This window comes from Gavia stellata, chromosome 19, assembly GCF_030936135.1.
Source record: "Gavia stellata isolate bGavSte3 chromosome 19, bGavSte3.hap2, whole genome shotgun sequence".
Classification (NCBI taxonomy): Eukaryota; Metazoa; Chordata; class Aves; order Gaviiformes; family Gaviidae; genus Gavia; species Gavia stellata.
This window is the reverse complement of record NC_082612.1, coordinates 14,453,472-14,469,573: the sequence shown is the minus strand read 5'-3', so window position 1 is coordinate 14,469,573 and position 16,102 is coordinate 14,453,472. Positions and strand designations below refer to the sequence as shown.

Genomic DNA, 16,102 nt, shown 5'->3' with positions numbered 1-16,102 from the left:
CACAAAAGTAGGTAATTCTATGATCAGTTCACAATTTTGACAGATAACAAGAAATAGCTCTCTTGCATTCAAGCATGGCATTTAGAAAGCTGGAGTAACACTTTAGGTGGCTGCCATTGTGTCTTGATCCGTCTGCTCTTAAAGTTGCTCTCCTCTCAAGATACCCCTCCAGGAGGAAACTAAATACTGTCACTTAGATGTGTAGATTGGTAATTAACATGTTGACTTTCAAATCAGAATCACTGCAAACACTTCTGCAAGTGCCACCTCCTCAGCTCAGATGTGCTGATCACTTGTCTTGTACCAGCACATTTGCAGTGAACAGTATTTGAACCCAGTTATTTTGAACCCCCCTGTGTTTTCTCACCTTATCAATTCATACACAGGGGCTGTTTCCTATCAATTTTATTTTTTGTACCATGTGCAAGGAAACGAGTTGAAGGCTAGGCACAGAAGAAACCAGTCTCCTTTTTGACCTAATGAGAAATTGTCTTACAGACTTTAGTGGCAGAGAGGATACGCCAAAGTTTTTATTGCAATACAATTTCTGATTATCTGGTGTGCACTTCTAATGACTGCATATAGCCCCATTGATTAATATCTAATCTTAAAAATTCTGGAAAGGTAATGTTCAAGTACATACAGAACAACATTGATGTGCCTTACCTGCATAAACAAGGAAGTTATTTTAGTGTCAATTTACACTTTGTATATGACCTGCTTTGCAACTATTCAAAGGAGATCAATCTTTATGACAATTCATTAGAGAATGCAGTTGACTTTTATTGTGCAGACCAAAAAAATGCAGTCACCAACCCACCACTACATTCATTTTATTAAATCAGTTAACAAAATTATTGTAAAAAATAACTTAATTTCTGATGAGCAAATGGAAACAAGTTGTACAGCTCTCCCACATTCCTGTATTGATAGGAGAAAATGGCATTGAACCATTATACCCAGTAACTCAAGGACAAAACTACTTCTGTTGCTTAGGGGAATAAAAATATTCCTGTTTTCTCCCCCAGTCCCAAACCCAATATTGGTTTATACCAAAAAAATCTCACTTGGAGTTACTGCACAAGTCCCACACTCTTTACTCTCTAACTTTGATATGTAAGTACCTGATAGAGCTATCCTACTGGCATGTACATGACTCAAGCACCGCTTAGCTCCTTCCAAGGGTTTAGCTTGCCAGCATACTAAGCTTAATCTTCTGGTTCCTCATAATGCGCATACCCACTAGCGTAGGTCCTTCCTAAATTCAAATTGCTGAATACATCTGTGGTCTCAGTATCGGAATCCTTCCCTCCCTCACCATTGTCATCTTCATCATCATCTTCTGCTTCATATTCATCATATTCATCCTCACGGTCACCTGCATCTCCAGCCTTGCTGGAGGAGAGGCTTTTCCAGTAGGCATCATAACCAGAAGCTCCATCTGCATCCTCACCTCCAGTCTGTCGGCCAAACTTCAGAGAGCGTGCTGCAGGCAGAGAAAAATCATCATGTTCCCACCCTTCAACAGCAATTGCAGCTGAGCATCTGACATTTCTTTTCTGTCCTTTTTCAGTACTCAGCAAAGAGCATACAGTGTTAGACAGCCTTTTTCTAAATCTGACATTTTCAGATTTAATCCTTACTCTGACAGAACCTTCCTGCTACACACAGTCTGTCCCCCTGCAGCCAAGTTTGTATAAAAAATAACTGCCCCCAGAGTATGACTTCGGTTTTAGGATAAACCTTTGGTACTCTAGCCAAGAAAACCTGTAACTGGATGTGCTTTGCAGACACAACACGTATTGTGATTTATTTGAGCGGTTGAGGTAGATTGTGTGCATGTCATCAAATCACGCTTTGAAATTCATTAGCCAGCTTCTTGTAGATGAAATAAAGGCTTAAGGCTTTTCCTATGCAGAAAAGTAGTCACCAATGGTACTTGTGTTGCTTGTTAGCTAGAGAAGCAGGCTTACTTGACATGCTTAGATCCTTTGTCTGCTGAGTTTCATGGCCACATTTAGGGCAGGGAGGTTCTTTTCCTTTTTCCTGCTTGAAAACCTTACTTCGCACATGATCGTCACAAAAACAAGCCTGTGGGGTGAAAGGAGAATAAAAAGGCTAAATGTTTTCATCACAGAAGCATACTCTTCAGCAAGAAGCATGCAAAAAAGTGTCTAACAGCAGCAGGATTTTCTGGTTGGGATTAAAATTTAATGAGCTCTATCTGCAGTGGAACTGGAGTCTGTGCACAGAGCAACCACTTCTGTGTTGAATGTAGTTTCACGGCTTCCTGGGGAAGAGGCTGGATAAAAGTGCTGATAAACAAGTAGAGAAAGTAACATACTCAAGGACTGGCTTATAGTGCTGCCCACAAGGAGCCTGGCAAGCTTTGGTTTTCGTTGACAAGCTTAAATAAAATACAACCAGAGATGTATGCCAGAACATAACCACGCAGTGACCTGAAGGCAAGAATTAGAGATTGAAATTTCACGTTGAGCACCAGGGTGCCAGTGAACATATCTGGAGAAAGGAGCAATTTGGAATACGAAATCGATGCCATGGGAGACTGCAGAGAAACACATAGAGGGTGAGAAGAGTAAGAGCAGGCAATGAACCAGCACCTGGAGAAATCTGGGCAATGCTGATGATGAAGCAGGTGGAACATTTTATATAAAATTACTTCTGAGTGTGTAAAACCAGAAGCCTGACATCAACAAATTAACCTGTGCATGTGTAAAACTGGATTAGCTGTGGAGATTATTTCTATTGGATCCAGGCTGCAGTGTTTTCTGGTCACATCATCCCTTGACTGTTTTAAAAAAGCTTTTTTAATTGTCTTAGTTCTATACTGGATCAAAACATATTCCAAAGCCTTGGATTCTGTTTGAGACCAAGGATTTGTTTTGGTGTTTTTTAAAAGGCCCAAACGTGGTACAGCCCCAATTTAAACACAGAGGGCCAGGCAAAGTGAAGATCATCTCACCTGGCATAAGGATGCACAACACCGGCTTGTGGTTAACAGGCAAGCACAGATAAAAGCCCTTTTGTCCCCCCAGGCTTCAGAAATTAATACAAAAAGTATGATTTTTTTAATGATGCAGAGGAAGATATGACAAGGCTTGATACCAGCCTTGGAGGCTAAGGAGAACAAGTGTAAAATCATAGCTACTTGCAACTGTCTTTACCTTACAACGCAGGCATGAATGCTGCCCAAGCCTGTTACAGGAAACACCTGTTGGAGAAAATCAATATGTAAAATTCAGTACTTGGAAACTGCAGATCTGTGATGTTTTTAAAACCTTGTGAAAGTACATAATAATGTAATTGAGGCATTTATTTTTAATTCCCTGACACAACTGCACTTTGGCAACATGAATCAGTCATTTTACCATACAGTACCATTTTACTAGATTTTTTTCAAGTCTAAGTCTCACTGCAATAATGTAATTTGACACAAAAAGTAAAAACTGAAGAGGGGGAAAAAGTTTAACTATTTCTTGAGTTTCCAATCTTTTAAAAACACAAGTTGCAGAACCAATTTGATATTAAGTGATCATCTTGCTTTTCCTTTTCTCACCATGTGGAAAGAAGGAATGCTAGCATTTTACAGTCACTTTAAGTGATGCCATGGCAGCCTTTATACCTTTATCTCATTTAAATGGGATGTAAGAACACTTAAAGCTTGCAGACTTCTAAACCTAGAACAGTTGTTTTGTTCTGTATTTTCTGTCATGTCCTCTGGAAATGTACTTCATTGCACACAGCTTCTTAAGAAAATCTATCTAACTGTGTTAAAGAATTGTAGTTGGCACATGAGCTATAAAGAGCAGAATTGGTTCTCAAAATCTTACTTGTCTTGAAGCTTCAAACTGGTTTCTTTACTCTACTAGAGGGAGTATAGTAAAGGCAACCACACATGAAGTGGCAGCAACACAAAGCTGGGTGAATAATGGCTCCTCAAGAAGCAGTAATATGTATTTCATCAGTCTCTGTGCAAGTACTTGTTCCCTTCCACCCTGCCTTACCCCTGTGAAGTTTTTGAATGTGAAGTAGTAAATATCATGAGTTCTCCACATGAGCAGGACAGACACGAGATTTAGCACTCTGTCATGTGTTTAAAGATGGAATTGGAAATGCTAATGCATTCAAACATTTCTGGAGTATCTGCATGTTAAACTTCTCTCAATAGTGATGGCAAGTAACTGTACCTTTTTCACAGCTAGAATGGGATTTAGACTACAATTGCATGACTGCATTTAAAGTTCGTGTATTCTGTAAAAGTTCAGGTTTTATAATCTTGTTACCACACACTGACAAAAATCCTGCCTCTCTACCAAGACTGCACTGTGCTATGAAATGTTGAACACAGTGAAAACCCTCAAAAAGCAATTTCTCTATTCAGGGTGTGACATCACATCTGTGAATTAAAAGCTTCCAACAATCACTGAAAAAACATTCTTGTGCAACAGCTGTTGCTGCTTCAATATTGCTATGCGGGAAAATATTCTGGCAGAATACATCAAGGGAAGCTAATCAAGGCTTAGAAAATAGCTGGCTGGGAAAAGAAGGATGGGAGATGAAAAGGAGATAAGATATTTCTAAAGACACAGACTGTAACATTGAAATCAACACATTTTGAACTGGGAGAAATCAATTAGGACAAGAGATTAGTCAGTTCTGAAGAAAAGTCTTACACATGATAGAGCACCTTGAATTTCTATAATAAGGATTGAAAATGTTAAAAATAAGTAAAATAAATGCATACTAGTTTTGGAAAGGACAAATGCTTGTCTCATGGGATAAACTAAATAGTAGTTAATAGTGGGTAGAAAAGAAATACTTCTAAAAAAGATTAGCTATTTCAAACATGCATTGTCTTGGGTTGTGTTGTGTTTTTTTAATTTCCCTTGAAGTTTCCCTGTTTCAGCCAGAGATGAGTAGTGGACTAGCAAAGTCAGGCATGGTCATTGTGTCCTCTTACAAATACCTGTTTCAGTTTTGTCCACACAATTAATTGAAGTTCAAAAGGACATAGTCTTCAGCTACCTGTTCTTTACTCGGTAAAACTGGACGCGTATCAACATTCAATACATTACTGACACATATGTCCACAGTCCACTGGTCAGTGAAGAAACTAACAATGAATTCATGCTCTGGACGAACACTATTTTTGTTACTACCTTCCGTGCTCACCCTGTCTCACTGAATCAGATGATGACTGCTTCTTGAGTTAGCCTTCCTCAGGACTTGCTGCTTTTGCAAAATCAACAGATGCAAACCCTTCACCACATACAGGCCATCCACAGCAATCTGGGAAAGTTTAGCCAGACTAACACAGGTGGTATTATTTAGGGCAGTGGTTTTCCATGAGGAACAGGTATCTAGAAATAGCTCATCATATGCTCAAAAGAGTGGAAGAGAGCTCCTTCTCGCCTGCAGAGCTTTGTGGAGTAAAAAAGCAGCATCAGCAGTTCCAGCAGATTTGCTGCAGTCCTGGCCACTGCCAACACTGCAACTTCAAAGACTGCTGGCTCCTGCAAAGGCAACTTCCCATGGGAGGCCTGTAAGAGCCAGGCAGGGAAACAACTGCCATGTACAATCCAGCATGGAGGAAGGTGAGAGACAAAAGCTCGAGTCTCGATAACTGGATACCAAGAGCAAGCACACAGGAAACAAGCCCCTTCCTCCAGTGGTAGTAAAAGCTATTTGGAAAAGGCAATGGAGAGTATTCTGGAGCACAGAGGAAGCAACTGGACAGCCTACTTAACTGTAGTGAAAGGGACTATGAATAACTAACTTACATTTAAATGTCTCTGCTTCCAGAACTTGGCAGCTGGCTTGATGTTCAAACTGATCATCTTCACAGAGGAAATTGTGGCAAAAAGAGCAGGCGAATATTCTGCCTCCTAAAAGATTTATCAAGGCAAAATAATCACAATGGGCACAGGCATCAAGTTCTGCTCTGCGAACAATTTAGGCAGTAGTTTTGACCGAAGACCAGTTCTCCCTTCTGTCACAAATGCTTCAACAAAGTCCTAAATCAGACACTGCCATCCATTATTACACTGAAAAATACCACGTATCCTACAATACAAGACAGCATAAATATAAAGCAAGTATTACTTCTATTCCTTTTCTTCATTTTAATTCAACTATGGCAGTAAGTATTTTTCTTAGATCAGATCACATTCTCTCTCACCCAGTCTCCTCTCCTCCCCTCCCACCCCCTCACCTCTGATGCACACTTGAAATAACACTTTAAAGGATTCCACAAATGGAGATCAATATGGTTTGCTACGCAATTGGGAATCCAAATACCTGTACTAGCGCAGATTAATGGAGTGGGAATGGCAGAAAATTGTGTGTTGACAATCTGATGCAGTGCTTAATTTTATGTGAAGCATTCAGCTGATAGGACAGTTAATACTTTAGATTGCATAACCATCCCGGAGTTGAGCACTGTATGTTCTTGAGCAGGTCGTTTACATTCCCTACTGCATAAGGTCTATTTTTAAAATGGGGAGAATGCCTTGCTTTGACCAAACATATTGCAAGGACTAATCAGTGAAGATTAAAAGTGCTGTGTTAAGAATATAGGTACAATAACTTAAGCAATGTGAGGAGAAAAGTATTGTTTAGATTTTCTTATGTTTAAGTGTGAGCAACCTACCGTGATCCCAGACACTTCTTTCGCACTCAATACATTCTGCATCTGCGAGAGGGCAGATACACGCATGTGTGCTGAGACACTTCCTCCCATGACACACCCAAGCTTCACAGAAATCACAGATTGCACCCTGCAATTACAAAAGATATCATCTTGGGACTTCTGCAATACCTAGAGAGTTAGACTTTTATTTCATAACCCTGAATATATCCAAGTATCCATTCTCAGTGGGCTCATTCCAGTTGAGTGAGAGAGTATGAACCACATCTGTATTCCTATCAAGCTGTTCCACAGTTCATCTTGTTTGTTTGATACTCATTTCTGCAGGATTAAATATAATGCAAAGTAACTTGGTTTTCTCCTTTTCTGCTTTTCACATTTCCTATCTTAAATCTTATGCATGAAAATTGTGTCCTCCAGCTGAAACCTGAGCTCCATAAATGATAACAATGTTCTGGCAAAAATGCAATTTCAAAAGACCTGAAAAATGCCACTACATTCTTGCAGCTGAAATCACTCATTTAGACTTTAAGCCATGCTATATTAGAACACAAGCTCTGCAGAGAGCAAAGATCAAATAAGTCATTAGGAGTAAGTTAAGACTCTTTAACTTCCATTTTGATTAAACTACAAGATCTACACATCAACTATCCCTTAATTGTAGCATTTAAGAAACCTCCTCAGCCCACATGTAACAAACTACTGTGTACGTTACATGTACACAAAACTAAGAAAACAATGGTGAATCCAAATTAATTGTTAATGAAAATATTGCATCAGTGAACGCATGGAATGAGTTTAGGAACTTGAGACTGGAAAGGCCAGCTGTGTTACTGAGAAGATGACTGCCAACTGGAGACAGAAACAAGACAGAGGTTTAGTCCATACAGCATTTAATCCAGAGGCTATGATATGATGGTTGGACTTGATGATCTTACAGGTCTTTTCCAAGCTTAATGATTCTGCGACATGTCATACCTTGCTTTCCAGAATGGAGTAACTAACTTGTCCTGCTAAGAACAAAAATTCAAAGGCCAAAAGCTATGACTATCTCTGCTCAGAGCCTAAAAGATTTTTTTTTTAATAAAATTCCACCCTAATGCCATGGAACAGATTCCTTTCTGATACTGATGGTCTCTGCAATACTGAGAAGACAGCAATAAAAGTCCACTGGTTTCTGCAGAATGATCCCAGATTTTAATGGAGACTGGGAATTCGCAATGGGGCATGTAAGCTGCAGTGCTGTCACTGCATGTGCTTAGGGCCTGCCACTGACACAGATCTGTTAGCATCCAGGACATGTGTCGCAGTTTGCAGGAGTTGAATCTGAAAATGCAAAATCTGGGTTTCCAGTACAAGGGAAAAATCAGTTTGTGATGGTAAAATGAGGGGGAAAAAAAAAAGCCCAAAACTTGGCATGGTACATGCTATCATTCCATAAATCTGTTTTATCTTTTTTCAGAAAGATTTGCATAGAATAACCTTAGTGCAAAAAAGGGCTGTAATTTTGTATACATACCACCATTGCTAGTCCAGTACTGTACACACCAGCATGTTTTATAACACAGTCTGAAGACTTCATCATGCATTTGGTTTTTCCTGTTTAAAAAAAGGTAAGCAACCAGAAGTACATAAAATTAGAATGAATGTTCATATAAGAGCAGTACTTCAACCAAACACCTGTCTTTCACTGTAAATCTAGGTAAAAATAATACAAACAAATGTCTACAACCTGCAACCCACCCTCACATCTCCCTTAGATCAAACTAATTTTTGTCTGTTTTCAGCCAAAATCTCTTGCTCCTGTACTAAGATAAGACAGTGTTGTCTCACTCTGTTTTGAGGCATTGGCAAGAATTTCAAATGACAAAACAAACCAAAGAACTAAATTACGATGAAAGTCAAGCAATGACATCTTAAGTTGCATTTAAAACTGCTGCTAGCTCTGTCCCACCATAAAAGCAGCATGTGCGGTATGCAAGCCTGAGGCCCTCTGAAAAAAAAAAAGTGCACCTGATGATTTAATTACTTACAGATACTTGGATACGTGTTTTTTCGGTGGTGGTTGTTGTGTTTTTTTCTTTTTTAAAACCATATAAAAGATTACTTCCTAGACAAAAATAATTCCCTTTAAATGCAGGGGATGGGTGGGAGAAAAAGCCACAGTCAGCACTTAAAAGTCGTTCTGACACAAGCAGTTAGGGTGACAACTTTCCCCTACTCTGTGACTCTGACAGAAATAGCTCTACCAGAAAGATCCATACTCCGTATGCAGTTATACAAGCAAAAATATCTTGTAGCTAGCCCAGGCTACTGCAATGGAGTTTTATCACTGATTAAAGCTGCCCTGCCACAGACCCCTTTGGTGTCTCTGTTATTGCCTGCTTAGAGAAACCAACAAAAGGGTGCTCCCTGCAAACCCATGCAAGAGCTGACAAAACCAAATTCTACTCTGAAAATGTAATTAGATTCCAGTATGCAGCATCAGCAGAGTTTTGCATTAAATCACACCTCAGATACCAAATGGCACTTGGAGGGTGAGGAAGGACCAGTGGTGGGCTGAGCTGGGCAATGTGAGGTGTTGAGGGTATTACAAGGTTTGAAGCACTGCGATACAGCTACCTGGCTCCCATCCCTCAGAGACTTCTCCAAGAAAGATGCTGTTGGTTTACAGGGGCTGTCCCCAACACTTGATTAAGCACCAAACAGCTCTAATGGTCTGTGTCCTGGAAAACCCTGGGACTCAATAAAATTTTGCCGTTGTTATTAGGAATGCTTTTCCTCCAGAAACATACTGAAGATTAAGATAAATTCAACACACAGGGCTCAACTTCAGATGTTTAATATACTGTAAGATAGACAGCATGTTTTTAGTACTTCACTGCACGATGAGAGAAGGAAGATTTATGAAGGATGACACGCTGCCATCGCACACTAACAGCCTGGCTTCCAGAAATGCTCAGTATCTGCAGGTCCCAACAAAGGCACTGGAAGCTGCAGGTGTCAGCAGCTCTGAGAGTCAAACTACAAACCAGCCAAATTGCTTAATGACAAATTGAAAATCTGCAAGGATGTGTTGAAACAGTAAAAAACCCAAAATTCACCTCGAAGTATGAAATGATTATCAACATCCCCTGCAAGCAAGCAGCTGTTTAAAAAAAAATAAAAGGGCATTTTGGCCTGGTTCAAAGCCGAGTTCTGTCACTAGGAGTCCTTCTCTTATGATTTCAAAGCATCAGCCCTCTAGCACATATAAATAACAAACAGCATAGTACATTACAAAACCATGCAAGGTGAATAATGTATTATTGCTTTAACTGATACTAAACTGATCAGAAATGACATCATCCCCAAAAAGCAGCCTTTATTGGTGCCTTGCTGGCAGTCGGAGCATTTTTAACTTTGCTGTTCTTATGAAACAATACTCCATACGGTCAACCTAGGGAAATGGTCAGCCAGATGTTCTCAATCCTAAAAGGCAGTGAGACAAATTCTTCTGAAGACCAAATACGGAAGGCAAGCTCATGACCCAGACTTGCAAACCTCTGGGGGTCACAGGCATATGCATTAGTGCACTATCAAGCAAGATCTCTTCTCAAGGAGGATATTCACAGCAGATATAAAAGAACCTACTCCAAAAATCACAAAGGTACTTTCTCAAAAAAACAGAAAGGTACTTTAAGACAAAGGTACTCTAACTGCTGAGAGTTTAATAACACAAATGGGACTGAGGATAGCATGTTTTCCTTCTTTATTTCTACTTACCACATTGTGCACAAATGGGTAATTTTTGAACAGAGTTACAGAAGTAGCAAAAAGCTCTATTCTTCTGTCGTCTAGGCACGTGGAGGTGGGGGGAAAGAAAGCAAGCATTAAAACAAGACCTGTAAAACGTTTGAAACCAATTAATATTAAATTACTGGTTTTAGAAGGGGAAAAATACTTACCTTTGGCACTTATCACATTCCTAAAGAAAAGAAATAAAACACTGGTAATTATTTTTATTCTAGGTAAAACATATAAAATTTACAGATCCCACAGGTACTCTGAATTAGGTTCTGATTAGGAACCAAACTTTTTCTTCAAGTATTATATCTCTGATGCAAATGTAACCTTAAATATAAAGGAAGGATGGTAGGAAGAATGGCATTCTAGTGGTATTAAATAGTCAATATAATAAGGGTTTTACATAATTTAAAATCAAGTATTGAAGTGTTGTAATATAAAAATACTGTACGTTATTTTACCATTGAAGCATTACAAGGATGTTTGGCTAAATCTATGTTGGCTCTTGAAGCCCTTATCTGCTTTTCACGTTCACGACGGTTCTCAGCTTTCTTACGAGCACCAGTCTTCTTTTTAGGCATTTTTCACTATCTGTGGGGAGAAAAAATAGGTATGTAATGAATGCACACAAACTTATGTATGCAAATATGTGGATACATGACACATCCAGCACTAAAACTGGATCTTGAAGTCCCCATGTTAACTCATCTCTTTTTTTGAAAGTTTCTTTTCATATGCAGAGTAAGGGGCCAGTCCCTTAGGAAAAGTCATGTGATGAACCATGAAGAATCTTGTAATTTGGAAAAGACTTTGCTGTCTTAAACTTTGCTCTTAACTATCTTTGAAGTGTTTTGCCTTAAAAACAAAACCACTGTGGTTTGTAGATTTGTGATGGGCGTCTCTGATTTTGGTTTGCCTTGTCTATTTAATAAGGACAATATTCAGCTCATTTTCTCTTTCATTTCTCTCTCTTATGCTCACTAACTACTTCAATCAGTTAAAAAGCATTCCTCAGGTAAGCGAATCGTGGTGTACTGCAAAAATGCAAATTTCACACTTCATGAAGGCTTAGAAAACAAAATGTCATTATATAGATTTAAGAGCTATGACAAAGTGATGTTTGTGCTGCTTATTTATCATTCTAGCACATTAGCAATAACGAAGAGATGAGCATGCATTGCTTTGAAGATGCCACTGTTTCCCAAGAAGGGTTTATACTAATTTAATTCCATCTGGTTTAACGCGTGTGTCTAGTTTAACATTCTAGGAGGGAACCAGTGCAATACAGTGCTGAGACCATCAAGCAATCAATCAGACCACTGCTCTCTTGTCATCTCCACAATGAACTGTGCAGTACTCACATATGCTTAATTTACTCTGTGTTTTTAATAAATTAGGCAAGTATTACCCTGACTTCATGAAATGGACAACTGAGAGATTAAAGGTGTGGCCTGATGTTAGAATTTCTCTCATCAACACAGGCACTCAAGATAGACACCTTTCCTTATGCTCCATCTTTATCATCCCCTCATTTCTGCTGATGTAACTGTTGTTGGTGTCACATTCTAAACCAGATACAGGTCAAAAACAAAACCAAAAAACCCAAACTAACGAGCACCCCCACGACCCGGATTAGCACAATCTGATGGGGGAAGACAGTGAAAGGGGTAGCAGGGGTATTTGCTTAGCAAGCATGGGAATAAGAAAGCAGCTAAGGAAGAGGCAAGGACCTCTCTACTGACAAAAAATTTCCTTACTGAACATAGTTCTAAAAAACCACTCCCAAGTCTATGGCCCAGGTGGACACACTTCTTTGTGCTGTAGCTACCAAACCATACTTCCTTGCAGATGACAAGATGTCTGAATGTTTGGAAGTGTTTAGGTCTTATTTTGGTACCTGACCACAGTGCTTCTGTTTTGAAAACCTGGCCTCTCTAGCAAGTTGCCCCAACATATATTGCACTGTACAACTAACCCACAGTTCTCTTACCTACGAGTACACCTAATAGTGCTCCTTGCTCTGCCTCTGATTTCCCAAACTGCAGAAATGTACTTTCAAACAATTGACAACTGAGACTCAAGTGTCATCTTAAAATCTCAACCTCCACTAAGGGAATTTGGAGAAAACCACTACAGACTTGGGGCTTGGCAGAAACCGGCCCACATGATAGGACAGCTCTGCCTGGGCAAGGTTCTGCTGATTCCAGTAGGTCTCTGGTGGCTGGTGAGCTGCGGCATCAACAGGCAGTGAACTGCAGCAGCTTAAACTGGAAGAAAAATTAGTATCTTCGTTCAAAAGGTCTTATAAAATAAACCAAACAATCCTAACTTTCCCGTACAAAGAAATATATTGTCCTGACCATATACTAAAATTAGGTTTTGACAGCACACATAAATCAGTTTGCTCACCCTGTAGCATTTTGCACCATGTTTAAATTGTATTAGTGTCATATTTTGTAGTCAAAATCACATTGCTGAGCTGCCTGCTGGCAACTGTCATTATTCCAGAGCGTGACACTTCTGACACTGGGAGTCCAATATGAGGTTGCACACTAATTTTCAAACTGCTGGAATGCTGATTTAACAACAGAATCTAGTGGTTAGTATTTATACCTTGACTTCTTCACATTACCTCATAATCAAAAGCACCAAAATGGCAAACTGTTTTCATGAAAAACACTGTCTCAGTGACTACTGAGGACAGTAGTCTGTCTGACTGAGGACAGTCAAATCTGTAAGATGGCAGTTTTTAGAAAGTTGCACAAAACTAAGTAACAACAAAACTGCAATGTGAGGTACTTTTAACAAAGCTATCAAGACAATCCAGGCTTTCAAACACCATCCAATAAATAACATCCTATAAATCAATATTCTATCACTCTCTCCCTCTGAGCTTCTACTTAAGATGTTTGTTGTGTTTGCCCCAAATTCTAAATTTTTAGGGAATTTACCATCTTTTAATTTCCTGACTAGAGCTTAATAGTGTTACGATGCCAGAAAGTATAACAGTAAAAACTTTGTTTAACTGTAATTTTTTTCAAATCAGAGTATCACACCTTTGAAAAAGCACTAGTCGGTATTTAAAATGCCTCTGCAGTATGTTCTACCTCCACTTTTGGCAATGGTTCTGTAGTCTGAGGCTGATGGATGACCCAAAAATGTATTTAGGCAGCACAACACTATTACCAAACTCTCAGACAGGAAAGGTCCAGTGGAATCTGTCTACAGGGTGCATGGGAGAGAAAAGTGCCTCTGGGGACCTAAAACAACAGGTCCAGTTATCAAGGAAATGCCTACAGCGAGATACTCACTTAAGATCTACCTCCCGGAAATATCCTGTGAACCTTTTGCTTAAACAGAGTGTTTTTGCTGAAGGCAGAGACTTATGGCCATGCTAGCACCCTCCTTTTCATCTGTGATGCTGTTGTAAGAGAAATTGCCCAGGATACAGTAGGTCTGTGCCTGGTTCCCTCCTCAGCCCCAGAGGTATGACCCTGCTGCCCTACAGAGTGTCCGAGCTCCCAAACTGGGAGCAGTTCTGCACAGGGTTTTTTTCTCCATTTGAAGTTTTCTACGTGGGAGCAAAATGCTCCAGAGTGACTGGATCAGAGCAGCAGCAGGAGCAAGCGTGACTCTCCAGCTTAATGCCTGATGCTGTGGTCAGAAAGCACAGAGCTCAGATATTGGGAGGCTGTGCACAAGGTGAGCAGTAGTTCAAAGAAAAAGTCCTAAAATGTGTTGTGTGCATGCTGGGTCCCCAGCACTGTGTGTTTCATTCTGCAAGTTTCACCTTCTGTTCCTCACCTGCTGCCTTATTTGCTAAGGTAAACATAGGCAAGGACAGCAGAGTTCCCACCACAGCTCCAAAGACTGCTTGTGTATTTTACCTGATGGTTGTGCTATGTAAAATACACAAACAATGCTGAGGTAGTAGTATGCCTATGCCGTTTTTTTCCCCTCTTGAAGGTTGTCCTTGATGAGGTCCCAAAAACACACACAAAGTTTGCAGCAGACAGGAAAGCAGATTGCACCAGCAGATTTCTGGATCTTCTGTGCTGAGCACAACACTCCCTTGCATCATATTATCCTGTCTTATGTGACACACTAACCACCCTGCTGTCACAAATATCACCAACAGCTGTAACAAGCTATTCATCTGCGGGGCAGGGGAGCTGTTGGGTTACTCTTGTCACACCATGCAAATAATAACACCCAAAAGAGGCTTTCCATATTTCAAGACTTCTGGGACTTGACCATCAAATAGCTTCTACCTTATGCGTATTCATCAAAAGAGGTATCACGGTACATTTGCTGGGTCACGTCCGATTCCATTCAGAATTCAAGAAAATCTGTTTTACCACTTTGCAAGCATTGCACAAGGTCACAATATTTTAAAAATCTGAATTAGCAGTATGTCATACTTGTGTCGTTCCACTCCCTGACTCCTCCTAACACCGAAGTCATTTCCAAGGCGCTGTGATTTCCGTGCCTTGCCCCGCCTGTCAGTGACAGGGTGGGTAACTGTGCTCTGCCACCGCAGCGGCCGCGGGCTGCTGGGCTGACCCGGGCCCGGAGGCGCAGAGGGCTCCGCGGGCCCGGCTCTGGCCGAGCCCCTCCTCTGGAAGCGCACCTCGTCCCCGCCGGTAACGGCTGCCTGCCCGCCGGTAACGGCTGCCGAGCGTGAGGCCGACGCGCTCTCACGACCTGGTTTAAGGCTGTTACGTAGAAACGCCGACAGCAGGCTTAGCTGTTCGAAAAACCCACACCTACACACACGTACTGCGGTTTTTCGGCCTCCGGTACTCCACCTTATTTTTAGCGTTTTTACCTAGGCCCCCAACCCCTGTGGCAACACGTTTCCAACCTGGATCGCCGTGCTCCGTATTTCTCGGCACTTATCTCTGGGGAAGCCAGCGACCGCTTCGCTTGCTCAAACGGGGAAGCCGCGGGGGTCCGGGGCCGCCGCCGCCCCCTCAGCGCCCACCCGGCTCCGGCGGCCGCGCGGAAACCGGAAGCGGTGCGCTGCCCGCCCGGACCCGCGCGGCGAGGCGGGAAGGTTCCGAGGGCGGCCGCCTCAGGCCTCTGTCCCCGTCGGGCGGCCGCCCTCTCCCGTCCTTCCCGTCACGGTGGGAGGCGCCGCGCACCCGGCGGGCAGCCGGGCGGCGAGGGGGAAGTCTCGGAGGCACGGCCCGGCGTGCTGGGTAGGGGAGGCTGAAGGGGCAAGGCGGGAAGTAAGCGGAGATGGGGGCTGAGGGAGCTGGGAGGGCCTGGGGCTCTGCCTGAGGGGAATTAGGGAGAGAAACAAGTGCCACGATAGCAGGTCTGCGCTTTCTCCTCACAGAATTGCAGTGTCCGCGGGTTGGACATCGAATGGTGGGGAACCAAGAAAGGGCACGATTTCCACACTGCAGGGAAAGGTGTTGCCAGAGTTTTGGAAGGAGACAGCACAAAAAATGGTAAATATATGGATACCAAAGACAGCACTCTTAAGCAGGAGTAGTTAGCACCTGCGTTTTGTGTACTACTAAGCACTTGGTGTTATAACGCAAACTGCATGTGCATGCAATTACATCTTCTTGGATTAAAAAAAAAAAAGGCCAAAAGTTATCTCCACATGAATGTCTGTGTCCTGAAGAGAGAATTAGGAAA

General features: G+C 41.5%; 1 protein-coding gene across 1 annotated transcript; it reads right to left on the bottom strand.

The window, feature by feature from the left end:
* Positions 1-769: 769 nt before the first annotated feature.
* Positions 770-15,422, bottom strand: ZNF330 (zinc finger protein 330). The gene is made up of 10 exons (XM_059826896.1): positions 15,318-15,422; positions 10,915-11,044; positions 10,615-10,634; positions 10,433-10,503; positions 8,187-8,266; positions 6,671-6,797; positions 5,802-5,906; positions 3,186-3,232; positions 1,974-2,091; positions 770-1,486 (listed from the first exon to the last, which is right to left on the bottom strand). The coding sequence occupies exons 2-10, from the start codon at positions 11,032-11,034 to the stop codon at positions 1,209-1,211; spliced, it is 966 nt and encodes a 321-aa protein (XP_059682879.1). The 5' UTR covers positions 11,035-11,044; positions 15,318-15,422; the 3' UTR covers positions 770-1,208.
* Between the last annotated feature and the right edge of the window lie 680 nt (positions 15,423-16,102).

Bases quoted from the DNA above. Each gene is read 5' to 3' on its own strand.
- ZNF330 (XM_059826896.1), bottom strand. From the start codon at position 11,034: ATGCCTAAAAAGAAGACTGGTGCTCGTAAGAAAGCTGAGAACCGTCGT. The intron at 6,798-8,186 runs GTATGTATACAA...TTGTAATTGCAG, and splicing joins GTACTGGACTAGCAATGGTG to GGTGCAATCTGTGATTTCTG. The intron at 5,907-6,670 runs GTAGGTTGCTCA...TAAATCTTTTAG, and splicing joins AAGAAGTGTCTGGGATCACG to GAGGCAGAATATTCGCCTGC.